The 14,432-nt window shown below is 42.6% G+C and overlaps 1 protein-coding gene across 2 annotated transcripts in view; it reads right to left on the bottom strand.

Annotated features, from left to right (window-relative positions):
- PTPRE (protein tyrosine phosphatase receptor type E) overlaps positions 1–14,432 on the bottom strand; it is a 128,457-nt gene that overhangs the window by 25,275 nt on the left and 88,750 nt on the right. The window contains exons 4-6 of one of the 2 annotated variants that reach the window (XM_056849382.1): positions 13,359–13,461; positions 12,970–13,043; positions 6,126–6,262 (exon numbers count right to left, since the gene is read on the bottom strand). In XM_056849382.1, the coding sequence (XP_056705360.1) occupies positions 6,126–6,262; positions 12,970–13,043; positions 13,359–13,461 (314 nt within the window). Of the gene's footprint in view, positions 1–6,125; positions 6,263–12,969; positions 13,044–13,143; positions 13,176–13,358; positions 13,462–14,432 lie in introns of those variants that run through there. The other variant, XM_056849381.1, reaches the window with a different exon arrangement.

The following is a 14,432-nucleotide window of genomic DNA, read 5'->3' as shown; positions in this document are numbered from 1 at the left end:
ATGACTAATAATGAGTGAACATGCAATTCCAGGGCAAAATTGAGATTACTATCATTTGAAAAACCCACACCAGTCCAACAGTGAAATCACATATCCATTGCAAACCTACGAAATTATAAATGTTCTTTGGAAAGACATGCTAAAAATACAGATTTCTTCCCAGATGAGATAATGCCTGGTAAGCCCATTTAAAGGAAAAAGAGAACAAGAATCTGTTTCAAATAAGTAAAGAGCCTAGTGCAGGGGTGGGGAACGTCAGGCCCGGGGGCCATTTAAGGCCCGCGGAATCATTTGGCCTGGCCCTTCGTGGGTCCTGGCAGATCTCTAGCTCAGAAGGATCTAAGTCTGGTGATCCACCCCCTCTCGCCGACAGGATTAGCCTCTATTCAAGGCAGATGTGAGTTTCTTTTGCCAAGAAAAGGAACCTTTTTTCCCTTTTGCAGAAGAACCGTTAGCTATGAAGCTGCTAGGACCACCCAAGAAACTGTGTTAACCCTTTCCCACCCGGGCCATGGAGAAACGTATTCCCTCTGTACTGCAAGAGGGCTGGGGGTGGAAGTGGTGACAATGGAGGGGTTAAAGGGGGCAGGGCCAGAATGCGCGGGGGGTGGGGGAGTTCTTAGCCAGTGTGTCCTCATTTCATCCCTGCAGGCGGAGGTAGCAGGAGCCGGCCGTAGAATCAGGCCCGACCAATCGGAGCAGGAGCCACTCCAGCGTGTGGCTGGACGGCTACGCCCGGCAGGTGCAACAGACCATCCTGTGCCACCAGGTGGCCGAGTGCGCCACTGGTTGGATGCCTGCCTGCTTGCCCGTGTGGCCGGGGGCGGGGGGTCATCTGGGGCAGCTGCCTGCTTGGGGCTTGTTCGGCTAATTTTTAAGTTGATACTTTTGTATGGCCCGTGAATTATGTTATAAATATCCAAATGGCCCTTGGCGGAAAAAAGGTTCCCCACCCCTGGCCTAGTGGCTCCTTAAAGACTAATGAATGTATTCTGGAGTATTATTTCATGAAGCAGAGGACATTTATCCGACGAGGTGGACTTTGGCTCACAAAAGGTTTGGCAACCTTTAAGGTGCCATGACGCTCTCTTCATAATTCAGAGTGGGTAGCCGTGTTAGTCTGTTTGCAGGTATGCTACTGAATGGCATTTCCCTTTAAAACCACGGTGAAAACAAGCTAGGTGGGATTAAATATGGTTTATAGGATGATAAAGGAAGTCATTCTGCATGTTGCTTTTTGTTGCCACAACATGAATAAGTTACTTATGTTTGTGGTTTTACTGTCCAGGCTTGCTTTGCCTCTAGTTCGTCTCATGCTTGCAACTTTTTTTTTTCTACATTAAAAGGAACAGTGTAGATTATTGTAACGAACTTCTTAGTCTGGTCCTGATTTCTCTTCAAATATATATATTTTTAAAAATGTAAAATGTTCGAGTTTTGTTTTAAAACTCTACTGTTTGACATGGCTTTTTGCATATTGGTCAAAAGAACTGCGTAAAAGTGGAAAACTAAACTTCCTGTTTTGGGGGAAAAAACCCAGAAAAAAGTGAGGTAAGGGAGTTTTCAGTGCAATCCAACACAGAGTTACATCAGTTGAAGTTAATGGGATTAGAAGGCCACAGCTCTGTTTAGGATTGCATTGTTAGACTTATTCCTGTTTCAGAAACTCCCCCAGAAAAGCTGATTGTGAAATGAAACTGGAGCTGTCCCATGAAGGATTTACATATGTATGTTTGAAGGGTAGCTTTTTCAGACAAATGGTCAAAATTCTGGGGTAACAGTCCACAGCTTCCTCCGTCATCAGCTGATCTTGACACCTTCATGACTCTTTTATAACCATGTTATCTATTGATCCATTACAACACTGTAAAGAAATAGGTGTGGGACAAAAAAGGGACCCAATAATTGCACTTCACTAGCAATACTTAGAACGACTCTCCCCTTCTCCAGAGACCTACTACTATTTTAGTAATATTCTTATAGCAGAGTTGTATTTGTTTTTAATCAGCTCCTTCAAGAGTACCATTGTGCAAGTTCAGCTGCTTCTCACATATAGGAAGGATGAATTTTCAACAACAATACCAATTCTGTGATTAAGAAACTTTCAGTGTAGATCCTTAACTTGGTGTGTCTCTTTTACAAGCTACTACAATCACCAGCTCAGTTTCCAGCTGTGCTCGCACATGGAGGCATTGTTTACCACTCTTAAAAATTTATAACAGATACATAACATTTTATTTGACCATCAATATGCTTATAAGCCAGAGCACAAGTTTGATAGCTTGCAGTAGAGAAAAGCACACAGAACCACGCTTTTCAGAATAAATTCTTGTGTGTTGCTGGGTGGACATCTGCATAGCAATATGTACCCAATATACCTTGCATACATACATGCAACCCTGTCCCATCTGTTGCATTTATTTATTTAGTTATAGTCTGCCTTTTGCTCTAAGATGTAAGGCAGACTACACAGTGTAAGCCAATACATTCAATAGGATGAGACATCTAATAGACAATGTAATCAGATTCCCCTCCCCCCCCCCCCGTCAAGTCAGGGTTTTTAAGGCAAGAGACATTTGGAGGTGGTTTGCCATTGCCTGCCTCTGTGTCATGCTCCTGGTATTCCTTGGAGGTCTCCCATCCAAATACTTGCCAGGGTCGAGGCTGAGAATGTGTGAGTGGCCAAAGGTCACCCAGCAAACTTCCATGGCAGAGTACGGATTCAAACCTGGGTTTTCCAGATCCTAGTCCCGACACTTTAACCACTACACCATGCTCTCAAGACATCTAATACACAACGTAATAGGAATAGGATTACAGAAATCTGAAAACTAAGCATCAAATATGAGACATAATACATTACACAATACAGAAAATGGTATTAAATAAGTACAAAGCAACCCAGAGGGAGCTGGATAATACATACGGAACACAATAGTATGGTTTACTATACACAACAGCCCCATACACTTTGTAAGTAGAACCTCTGGGGCAGGATTTCTGTTTTTAACATTTTGCCCTACATATTTAGAAGCAGTGAATTACTGAACATAGGACAGGAATACTCGTCATCTGGAGCATGGGGAAAGTGTACAAAATTAAAATGCAAGAAATATAAGTACTAAAGCAAAAGGAAAAAAAGATTAATCTGAAATACATTTTGAATTCAGTTTCCGCACGCTGCCAGGTCATCAGGTCAAATTTAATTAAATTTCTGGCTTTTAAATAGATACGCAAAGATAAACATTTAATGTATGGCATGCTTTAACCATATAATCACAGTACAAATAGCTGACACGCAGCAGTGCCAATTACAGTGCTCACTTCACACTATATTATAGCCTGGAAGAGCATAACCCATATTCGAGACAGTGTAATTGGCATTTGCTTTTTAGAACTTTGATGAACTCAAATTTAAAATGGGGCAGCTCCTCCACTACTTTTTGTACTGTGAACATTCAGGAGACGTCAACAGGAGCAAGAAGCGGACAGAAAAGTTGTGCAAGTGACCGTGAGCACAGAGAGCAAGCCAGCACAGCCTGTTGCCTTCTGCAGCTCAGCGAGCGACATACCAAGAAAACCATCAATGCAACCACAAATCAGCAGGAAGCGAAGAACAAGCTCCCCCTTTTCTGACTGAAGTGAGGACACCATTTATAAGAAACCTTTAAAGCCAATAAAAACAGCACTCAGGGGAGTATCACTAAGGGGCAGCAAACACGCTTGGGAGAAGGCCCTGAACAGCAACTTAATCTAAGGGCAACCTGAGAGATTTTAACTACCATACATGCTGCTGCTTCCTCAAAACTGTCAGTATGCTTCTTCGTAAAGAGGAAGGTCAGAAAGGGGGACACCGGCTCTGTCACTTCTTATTCCTATATATACTGCAAGCGAGGCCCTGCAGAGGAGCATAAGGGTGCGCACCGCAGCCACAGGCCAGATCTGCCTGTTTGCTGCACGCACCTACATGCTAACACACTATCCAAGGAACAGTGGAGGTTGGTTTGTGTTAGGCTGATGATCATTTCTCTATCCATATAGTTTTCAATTTCAATTCGATTTATTACGGTCATTTGACCAGCATTATAAAAATACAAGAATGGCTCCATATAGTTTATAATCTAAACCTCTTGCTAAAGATAATCAAATCCCTCCCCCCCGTCCCTTAAAATTAGTCATTATGGTATGGGAAAATGCAGGGATTCTTAAATATAGGACATAATTATTGGTTGGGCAAGATTTTTATCTTGAAGCATGTTAAGTGCTGGCACCTGGAACAGAGTGTCACAGTCTTCTGCGTGCACTGGATACAAAATTCCTCAGGATTGACAATATGAAAATCACCATCCTCATATAATGGGCCACTGAAATTTAAGCTGCTTCCCCATCTATTCTGCATTACTGCAGGAAAGGAGAGTCAGGTCCTTCCACGGTTAACGCAGTACCGAATGTGGAGATACCACACGGAGGTACCACACAGGAGTGGCAGAGCCTGGAGTGGCAGCTGAGCAACCCGCTCATACAAAAAAACAAGGCCTGGGACCTCACACTTGGGTCCCAGGAAAGATGCTGCTTGGAATCAAAAGCAAACGCCTAGAAATAACCAGATACAACATAACTATGGGAGCATGTGAACACATGAAGCTACCTTATACTGAATCAGACCCTTTGTCCATCAAAGTCAGTATTGTCTACTCAGACTGGCAGCGGCTCTCCAAGGTCTCACATAGAGGTCTTTCACATCCCCTACTTGCCTAGTCCCTTTAACTGGAGATGCCGGGGATTGAGCCTAGGACCTTCTGCATGCCAAGCAGATGCTCTACCACTGAGCCACAGCCCCTCTCCTCTAATGGGCTATTTACTGTTGTCCACCTGAGGGGTCAAAGTGATGAAGAAACTTAGCGAGAAATAGGAGCTTACAAGTAGAGGCCGTGAAACTCATGGGAGGGGGGAAATCCTATCTCCCCCTCCCCCTGCACAACTTCCAGCCCAGCTGCAGCTGGATGGACCTCCCAGTGGCTCCCAGGTGCCGCTGCTGCAGTAGAGCTGCCTTCCTCCCCTCCTTTTCTCTCTCAGGAGATGGGCATGCCGAACTCCCTGCCAGGAGCTGTCTCCCCACTCCCTTCCTCTCTCCCTCTCGGTCAGCAGGCATGTGGAGGCCTCTTGGTCAGTGGGGCACCAAGCCCCTTGCCAGGAGCCATGTTTCCCTCTCTCTCCCGTTCCTTCTCTCTCCTTCTCTCTGATTGGCTGGTGGGCATGCCGAGGCACCTGCTGGGAGCCACCTCTCTCTCTCTCTTTCTCTCCCTCTCTCATGTCAGGAGCTGCTTTTTGGTCCAGCATAGCTCCCAGGTTGGGCCACAGCCGCCGGCAACAGCCTGAGATAAGTGCATTCTCCATGGTTGTATAGAGAAACTTTCTTATGGGGGGGGGGGATTTGGATTTTTCTGGAGACCGAGGCAGCCTCCCAAATTTACAGAAAAACCTGTTGGGGGGAAGTGTGCCCCCTATCTGCGGATTTAGCTATCCGCAGGCAGGGGGCACATGTGGGAATCAGACATACAGATGACAAGGAGCACCTTTGAGGTCAGGCTGAGTCCTCACAGCGAACAGAGCTTGATGACACCCTATCCCTGGCCCCCATATTAAGAAAGATCACCAAGGGCTGTTACAAAGTACAGGCGAGGACTCGACAAGATTCATACTGTGAGCTAAACCAAATGCCAGATAAATAAAAGTTTGTACCAATACCCATTCTTCCTATTATATACAGTTTATTAGGTCAAAACTACATGATACTTTTCTTAACAAGTTAGGTCCCCCCCCCCATAGTATTCAATGCATGCTCAGCCCTGAATTGGGTCAAACAATATCCTCCAGACTGTCTTGGCTAGGAAAAAGTCATGTGGGGGGGGGCAAGGCTCTTCCTCCCCCAGTGCTGCAGTCTCAATCTGAATCGGACCCTGCAGCAACTGGAGAAGTTCCTCACAGCTTGTGTGTGGCTCCAGGGAAAGCATGTTGCATTGGGGAACTCCAACCTGTCTCCTTAAACATGTACTGTGTACTCTCACCCTTATTTGTATTTGCCATTTCATTTTCACTGGAAAAACAAAAATATCCAGACTTACATTAAATTCCTCCCGAAATAACTTCCCATCATCAGCTGCTCTTATCCGTATTTCCTCTTCCAGGTGCTCCACTGGAATTGGAAAATACTTCTTTGGGCCAGAGGGAGATCTTCCAAGAAGCATCACTCTTTGCTGCTCTGTTAAAACAGGACAGCAAAAATGTTATATGCATTGTCAAAATGTTATTCAAACTGTTTAGAGCATTTAGAACACAGATTTTTTTGCTTTGGATGCTCAAAAACATTGCTGGTCAATTGAATAAGCTCAATGAAAGCAAAAAGATGCCAAAGTAACATCTTCCAACACAGATCGCGGAACTGTAGGAACTGGAAGCATAGCTGCAGATTCTGGGTTATGACCCAACATTGGCCAAATGGGCCTAACATACTAGAAACCCAATTAACAATGGCAGTAACTCTTCCATTAATGAGAGTATAATCTTATTTATAGCACCACAAATACTCATACCAATTTATATTTTCATGATAAGAACCAACTTCATTACTTGGTTTGACTTTCATCCATATCTTGACGCTTAATTAAGGTGTTTTTTTTTAGAGACACAATGAATAGGCCAGGCATTGCAGTAACAAATAAATTTAGAAAAGACATAAATCGAAACTGGTAGATCTTCCTAACAGCCATCATGTAATACCCATGATTTTAAGGCCTAATTCTCACTGGGTTGTTAAACCTAGGTCTTTGGACTGCTCCGCTCGTAACTTAAATGGGAGAGAGAGATGTTTATTCTTACAGCCATAGGCTGTAAAATACACAGTACAATACAATGCAATGCAATACAATCATAGCTAAAAAGAGGTTAGACAGGGTATTAGTACGTTTCAATATCATTTGCAAATTACTTGGTCTAACCATGAACCTAATCGCTGAGTATTATTCAGAGAGCCGTGGTTAAAATTTCTGTCACAGAGGAAGTAATACCCAATTAATTCTATTGGTTTTGAGGCTATCAGACTCCCTTCTTTCTAATTACTGCGTGGCAGAATTTTGCGACCGTGAGGGAAACAGTCAGGTTCCTGTCTTCCAGCAAAAATTTTACCATTTTGCCTTTGAAAGGATTAGAATGACTGTCGCAGCCAGGGTACTTGAGTTGAATGAGGGGCCATATTAAGTGCATTCTGGCTTCCCTGTAAAATTCACAGTGCAGGAGAATATGTTCCATTGACAACCATGTCAGGGCAGGAGCACAAACGCCTGTCCAAAGGTTGCGCTTGGAACCTTCCTGATAGAAGGGCCAAGGGGAAGGCATTGAACCGAGCTCTAGAAAAGGCCCACCGCAACTTAGATAGAGTAACAGAGGACAGATACGGAGCCAAAGAGATTCCTGCCCATGACTTTAGGGGCCTATAGAAATCTGGGAGAAAAGCTGTTTCGGTCTGCAGGTCAATGTCTGTAAGGCGTTGGTGTGCCAAACTACAAATGGGATTCACATAGCTAGATGCTTCTAAACACACACACACACACACAAATTCTCTCCACATACAACTAGTTAAGTTTGTTGAAAGCAAATTTTAACAAACTTAAAATTATGCTGGGTAGAATCTCATGGTCAGAAATACTTAAGGAGTTGCACGGGTGATATATGCAGCTAAATGGAAGACGGAAGAGATACCGACCAGAAAAGACTGGATAAATAAAATGCTGGAATTGACAGATGGCGAAACGTACGGCTTTGATAAATCAGAATGACAATGTACAATTTTGGGGGGAATGGGAGGCGTGGAGAAATTATTGCGAAAATTATTTTTTAATGGCACCATTTAAAGAATAATCAAAGAATCATATCTGATAAGTAAATATTTATATATATTCATTAATCAATATGGGGATTAAATAGCAAAAGCAGGTACACTTTATTTGTAGGTGGAAGAGGGTGGGGGGAAAGTCATTATATGTTTATTATAGCTATTCTATAGATTTTTATTATTTTTATCACATTTTAGTGTTAAATGTTGATTTTTACATGGATGTATTAAATAAAGGAAAATAATAAAAAATTATATAAAAAAAGAAATACTTAAGGAGAAGGGAGTTCAAGAGGGGTGGAAGTTTCTTAAAAGCAAAATATTGCAGGCACAATCACAAATGATTCCTATGAGAAGGAAAATGGGAGGGGCCTAAAGAAGCAGCATGGCTCCATAAACAGCTTTCTAAAAATCTGAGAAATAAAAAAAAGACTCATTTAAGAAACGGAAGGAGGGCCTTATAACCAAGGATAAATATAAACAAATAACTAGTGCTTGTAGGGAGAGTGTTAGAAAAGCTAAACACAACAAAAAAGGGTTCTTTTGTTATGTTCAGAGTAAGAAAAAGGGCAAGGACATGGTAGGCCCATTGTGAGGACAGTGATGAAGAGATGAAGAGAGGGCAGAACTGCTCAATTTCTACTTTTCTCAGTCTTCTCTTGCAAGGGAAACATTGCTCAACATGGCAAAAACAAAACAAATGATGAGGGAAGGGAGTTGCAGCCTAGGGTCAGCATAGGGGTAGTACATAAACCCCTAGTTTCTTTAAATGAAACTTCCGTATTTTTCACTCCATAACACGCACTTTTTTCCTCCTCAAAAGTGAGGGGAAATGTCTGTGCGTGTTATGGAGCGAATGTGCGCACAGAGCCGGCTGGGCGCGCTGGAACGACGTGAGCCGGCTCTGTGCGCCCTGTTCCAGCGCGCCCAGCCGGCTCTGTGCGCCCCGCCTGCCTCCCAGCTGGGAGGGGGGCGGGGCGGGCAGAGCCGGCTGGGCATGCTGGAACAGCCAGCCGGCTTTCCCTGCCCACCTCCCAGCTGGGAGGCGGCCGGGGCTAACAGAGCAGGCTTGCGTCGTTACAGCGCGCCCAGCCGGCTCTGTGCGCCCTGGGTGCACAGAGCCGGCTGGGCGCACTGGAACAGCGAGCCAGCTGGGAGGTGGGTTGGGCGCACAGAGCCAGCTTGCGTTGTTCCAGAGCGAGCCGGCTTTCCCCACCCTGACGGCCAGCTGGGGTGGTGGTGTTATGGTCAGGTGCGTGCTATGGAGCGAAAAATACGGTAAGTCATTTGTGGCTTCCTAGAGGCACCTGGTTGGCCACTGTGTGAACAGACTGCTGGACTTGATGGGCCTTGGTCTGATCCAGCAGGGCCTTTCTTATGTTCTTATGTTATGTTCTTAAGTCCTCAGGGCCATATGAATTGCATCCAAGGATATTAAAAGAACTCGAAGAAGTAATTTCTGAGCCTCTGTCCATTAGTTTGGTTTGATTCCCCACTCCTCCACATGAGCGGCAGAGGCTAATCTGGTGGTTTGGAGCGGTGGACTATGATCTGGAGAACCAGGTTTGATTTCCCACTCTTACACATGAAGCCAGCTGGGTGACCTTGGGCAAGTCTCTCTCTCTCAGCCCCACCTACCTGACAGAGTGTCTGTTGTGGGGAGGGGAATTCTCCCTTAAGTGGTAGAGAAAGTCGGCATATAAACACCAACTCTTCTTCTTCTTCTATCTGCAGAAACAAATCTCACAGCACACTCAAAACTGTGAACTTGTTCCTTCAGGTGAATATAACTGCCCAGATGACAGATGGTGCTGATTACTTAATTCTTGGTTAACAATATTATTGACCAACACTACCTCAGTTCTTATTGGGACTCAGCGTCATTTTGTTAGCCCTCATCCAGCTCATTACCGTTTCCAAATACTGGTTCAGAGCACCCACTGTCTCACCTGACTCAGCTATAAAGGAGGAACAGAGCTCAGTATCACCAGCATGACACCTAACTCCAGATCCCCTTTCCCAGAGGTTTAAACTGCATGGGGGACTAGATGAAACCAGTACCAGGGGTCCTAGCACTAATTAATGAAACCAGCTGGCCGGATCATACCTAGCTGGCAATCAACAGCAGTTCATAAAAGCTACAGTCCAGAAAACATAAGTAACTAAGTAAATAATAACCAAATATCTAAAAGAGGAAAACAAGGTATGAATAAGGTCAGTGAGGAAAGGCCAAGAAGCAATGAGGTAAACTTGCAGAAACATCAGATTTCAAGGGAGAAAAAAATCTTAGGTATAACAATGGCCAAGGAGTAAAACAGTCATTACTGGACCACTTCTGCAGCTTAGATGTTTTAGAGACAACACATGATGCCTTTACTGGGTTTCATTTACAAGTAGCAATAACGTGACTTTAGCAGGACTAGACTGTCTTTGATATTGCTTCTTCCCTCTGATATTATGAAACAACTATGCCTGATCCCAAAATAGATTAAAGAGGGAAGCATTCCTTATCAATTTCCCATTACCCCTAGGGATAGATGAACTACTCTGTCTATCGATAACATTCATCATCATCATCCCTGAAAGAACAGAGGGTTCAGGCATTAAAACATTAATTCGTCAAAACGGGCCACAGTCAGGAGGACCTTTAGAAGAGCAGTAGGCACCTGACAGCATTTGCCCCCTTTCTCAGAGGGCTTATAATCTGGATTTGTGCAATGTCTTTCTTTAACTTGAAATGCAGCATTGAAATAAGCAATATTAAACATCAATGAACGTTGGTAACAAGACAATGAACCCTGTTCCCATTGCAGTGTAAATATGCTCTTTGAAGAGGTGACCTAGCAGGTGCAACGGGGCCAAAGTGGACATAATTCCGTTTCCTTGGAGGACTACGGCTAGCAAATGTGAAGCCAGCTTTGGAAACATTCAGTCCCTTCCTGGAGGCAATCCCCTTTGGCTCTCTACTTAATTGCACTTTAAAAGTTTGTTTGAGATATTGGGTTAAGTGTAAACAATTATTAGCCTTAATTACAGTGAATTTCGGTTCAGTGACTGTCAAGGAACTACTTAACCACTGACCGAGGGTAGGTGGTGGCTGTGGATGCGCTTCAAGGGCTACAGGAAGAAAGCTCATATTCCCAAGGCTCATATTTCTCATCTGAGAAAGCTCATATTCATTATTGTCTTTCTGCTCAAAGCAGGGGACAGCATGGTGTATATACCAGTTCATTTTCACTACTTTCAGGTAAAGCAGACTAACTGAACCTATCAATATGTAATGGAGCAGCACGAGAAAGATCCAGCAGAATTCAGATTCCAGCCTGTGTTTTTAGAACTGAGGTCAATCGAGTCAATTCTCCAAGGCACATTACTGGGTAGAAGGTCCACGATGCCGCAACCTTGCTACAGTTCAGCAGCTGGCTGGGATTCCTCCTGGGAATACTACACGGCCTAACCTACCTCACAGGGTTGTTGTGATTATAAAACAGTGGGGAGAACGCTGTAAGCTGGTTTGGGTCCCTTTGGGGAGAAAGGCACAATACAAATGAATCGAATAAATAAATAAGCAAGCGAGCAAGCAAGCAACTTTAAGTTCCACGAAGGCATTGTATTTCACATGCATAAAATAAAGAAAGGAATAAATAGCTACATTATTTTAAAAAAAATTCAGCGAATAATTTTAAAAACATAGCTGACAGCTCATTTTCACAACTACTTAAGGGAAAACCCTTTCCCACAATGCACAACCTCATTTCTTCTGATACATCTGACGAACCCTGTCTATTGCTTCATTCATTTTTTTAACTGATTCCACTGAAAATGAAATCTAACTTCTGGCACAGCACAAAGGCTGAGTATTAAACACTTCAGAGAGGTTTCACAAACGTAGTGTTAAAACAGGAAATTTACTGTAACTTGGAGGTGTGACTATATCCATGCCTATTCATACTCATTTGAAAAATGAGTTAACCACGCTTTCAGAAGGATGAGTCATGCATTCATTTCTCACAACTTGTTCCCTAGTTTTGCTTTATTACTGCTTCTGTTATACACTGCTTTACTGTATGTGTGACTTGTTATTGGTTAATACATGCTATTGTATTCATGATGACTTGGATCCTATACCCTCATTCTGCTTGCCAGTCTTTGTCTGTTTCTGAGGATGTCTCCTGCTGTGAAGCACACATTCCTCTGGCTCTAGGCACTTCTATGCACCCAGGGCCCATGTCTCTCAAGGAGCTGAAAAGCACCTAGCGAAACAGAGGATTGCCTCCACAGTGGATAAAGAGGAGCACAAGCAAAAACCAAGATATAGGATTCAAGCCTGTACAAATATTCTTATAAAGATATACATAAAAGTTGGTGCTGGTGGTTAAGAGTGCATAAAGTGAGTTGACCTTGGACATGAGCTTACTGGATAACGAGGCAAGCTATTTTCTTTTAGTCTCAGCCCCTGAGACTATACAATGGGGACAACACTTCTCATCTACCTTACAGGGCTGTTTGTAAGGACTACTGAGATGATGTATGAAAAGTGCTTTGACCACCTGAAATATAATACATAATTGTTAAATATTACTATTATATTACTACTATTTTACTATACTGATAAAATGTGCTTAAGATAAAATATGCTTAAGCAGCACTATTAAGTGCTGTATTATATCACCACACTTTGCTTTAAAAGGCTATTTCAGATTAACCACCACGTAATAGACTGCAGTAGCCAATTTCAGCTTCCCAATAAGAGTACTTGCAGGAGACATGCATTTCAGATCCCTGTTAGTGTCTCACACACAAAGTTTCTGTCTATGCCGAAAAGATCTTAGTTGTATACTTAAAAACACATGTGAAATGGCCAGAGCCTAACATTAAGACTTTGCTTAAAGCAAAAATCAAACATTCAGTTTTCTCTGGAAAATCATAAACCAATAGCCACTTGTAAAGATCTAAGCAACAAATTATTATAAAATATTGAAAGACATTTTAAGATAGAAACCCACATATCTCAAATACAGTAAAAAGCAGCAGAGTTTGAAAATGTTCAGTATGAAGCAAATAAAGTTCATAATTACCTTGTTCTTCTAAGATTCCATTTGGCATTTTTTTATCACTAGAGTTCACAACTGCTTTTCTGTGTTTCCTGAACCTTAACAAACATGGGATACATTTAGAAAAAAATAAGATTCCATATGAATAAATCAGTTGCTATTAATGTATGATATTACTGCAGATTCTGTTTTACAAACCATGTAACTCTGGAAAAACTCCTTTTAAACATCTTCTGATCGTAAATCACTTGCTTAGTGTAGAGGAAAACTGTGCAACATCCTCTTACTGCTCTAACTAAAGTGTGAGTTTACAGCTACCACAGCTGCCTGTAATACATGCTTTCATTTCCTTATTAGATCACATGGAAACAAGACTTAACTAGTTCTAGGCAGAGAGCTTGATTAATGCCTACCTGAAGAAATAGCCGGCTAGAAGAATTAAAATTATGAACACCAGAATCAGGATCAGCATTGAAGTCAATAGGTGCTGTGATGGATCGGTATCTTCCGGAGGACCTATGGATCACAGATAGATATTTTAAATGCTTGTAATATAACACTATATAATTAACTGCTAAATAAAATTCAGCACGGGCTGCTAATACATACAAAGGCAAAAGTACATAAAATTAGTCTTATGAAACTTTAAATATTCCTTAAAGTAACAGTTTTCTGGCGCTACCAAATCTTAAGAAAGGAGATTTTAATATGATCATGCTGATTATTTTAAAGAAACAAGCTAGAAGATTACATTTGACAGCTTTCCCCCCTTACCACCCCAAAAGCATAACCCAAATCATAGCTATAACTGCGCCTCTCATGTACCACTGGCATGTAGGCTTACCAAGTGCCCAATTCCATAATGTCATCCCCTGCTGCCATGCTTGCATTGGTTCCACCATTTATTTTTGGATTTGGAGAAAAAGAAGGGGGGGGGAAAGCACCTGACCAGGAAGTGATGCATTCTTCAGGATATGATCTAGGAAACCCCCCCCCCCCAAATCTCTATAGGTTTTATCATAGATGTATTAGGAAGGCCCTTGATCATTGTCTGGAAGAAAACATCGGTTCCAGGTCAAATGCTACTATCCCCTGGACTGGCCCCAAATTCTGGGGGTTGTGGGCTCAGATCTGGCAACCCTATTTGTAGGACTATATTTCTATTTGACCGGTAGTGCAGTATCAACATTTCTTTTTCCATTTTCTGCAGCCCCAATGCTCAGTATTGTAGCACTGCTGTAAACACTGTAAAGAATGCTAGGAGATCTTATTTCAGAGAAGAAAACCACATTAGGAATATTTCCCTCTTTACAGTGTTTTAATGAACTAATGCCCTAAACATCTACTTTATTAAAATGATTAACAAAACGTATTAAGCAAATCCTGTGCTCCAATCAAAACATTTCCCCCTGTAGTTACAGTTAATAAGGCCCTCTGGCCAGTGCTGGTTCATACAATGTGTTCTCACAGTCTAAAACAGCACTTGA

This window comes from Euleptes europaea, chromosome 5 (assembly GCF_029931775.1).
Source record: "Euleptes europaea isolate rEulEur1 chromosome 5, rEulEur1.hap1, whole genome shotgun sequence".
In the NCBI taxonomy this organism is placed as follows: Eukaryota; Metazoa; Chordata; class Lepidosauria; order Squamata; family Sphaerodactylidae; genus Euleptes; species Euleptes europaea.
The sequence above is the reverse complement of the archived record's forward strand: the minus strand, read 5'-3'. Positions and strand labels throughout refer to the sequence as shown.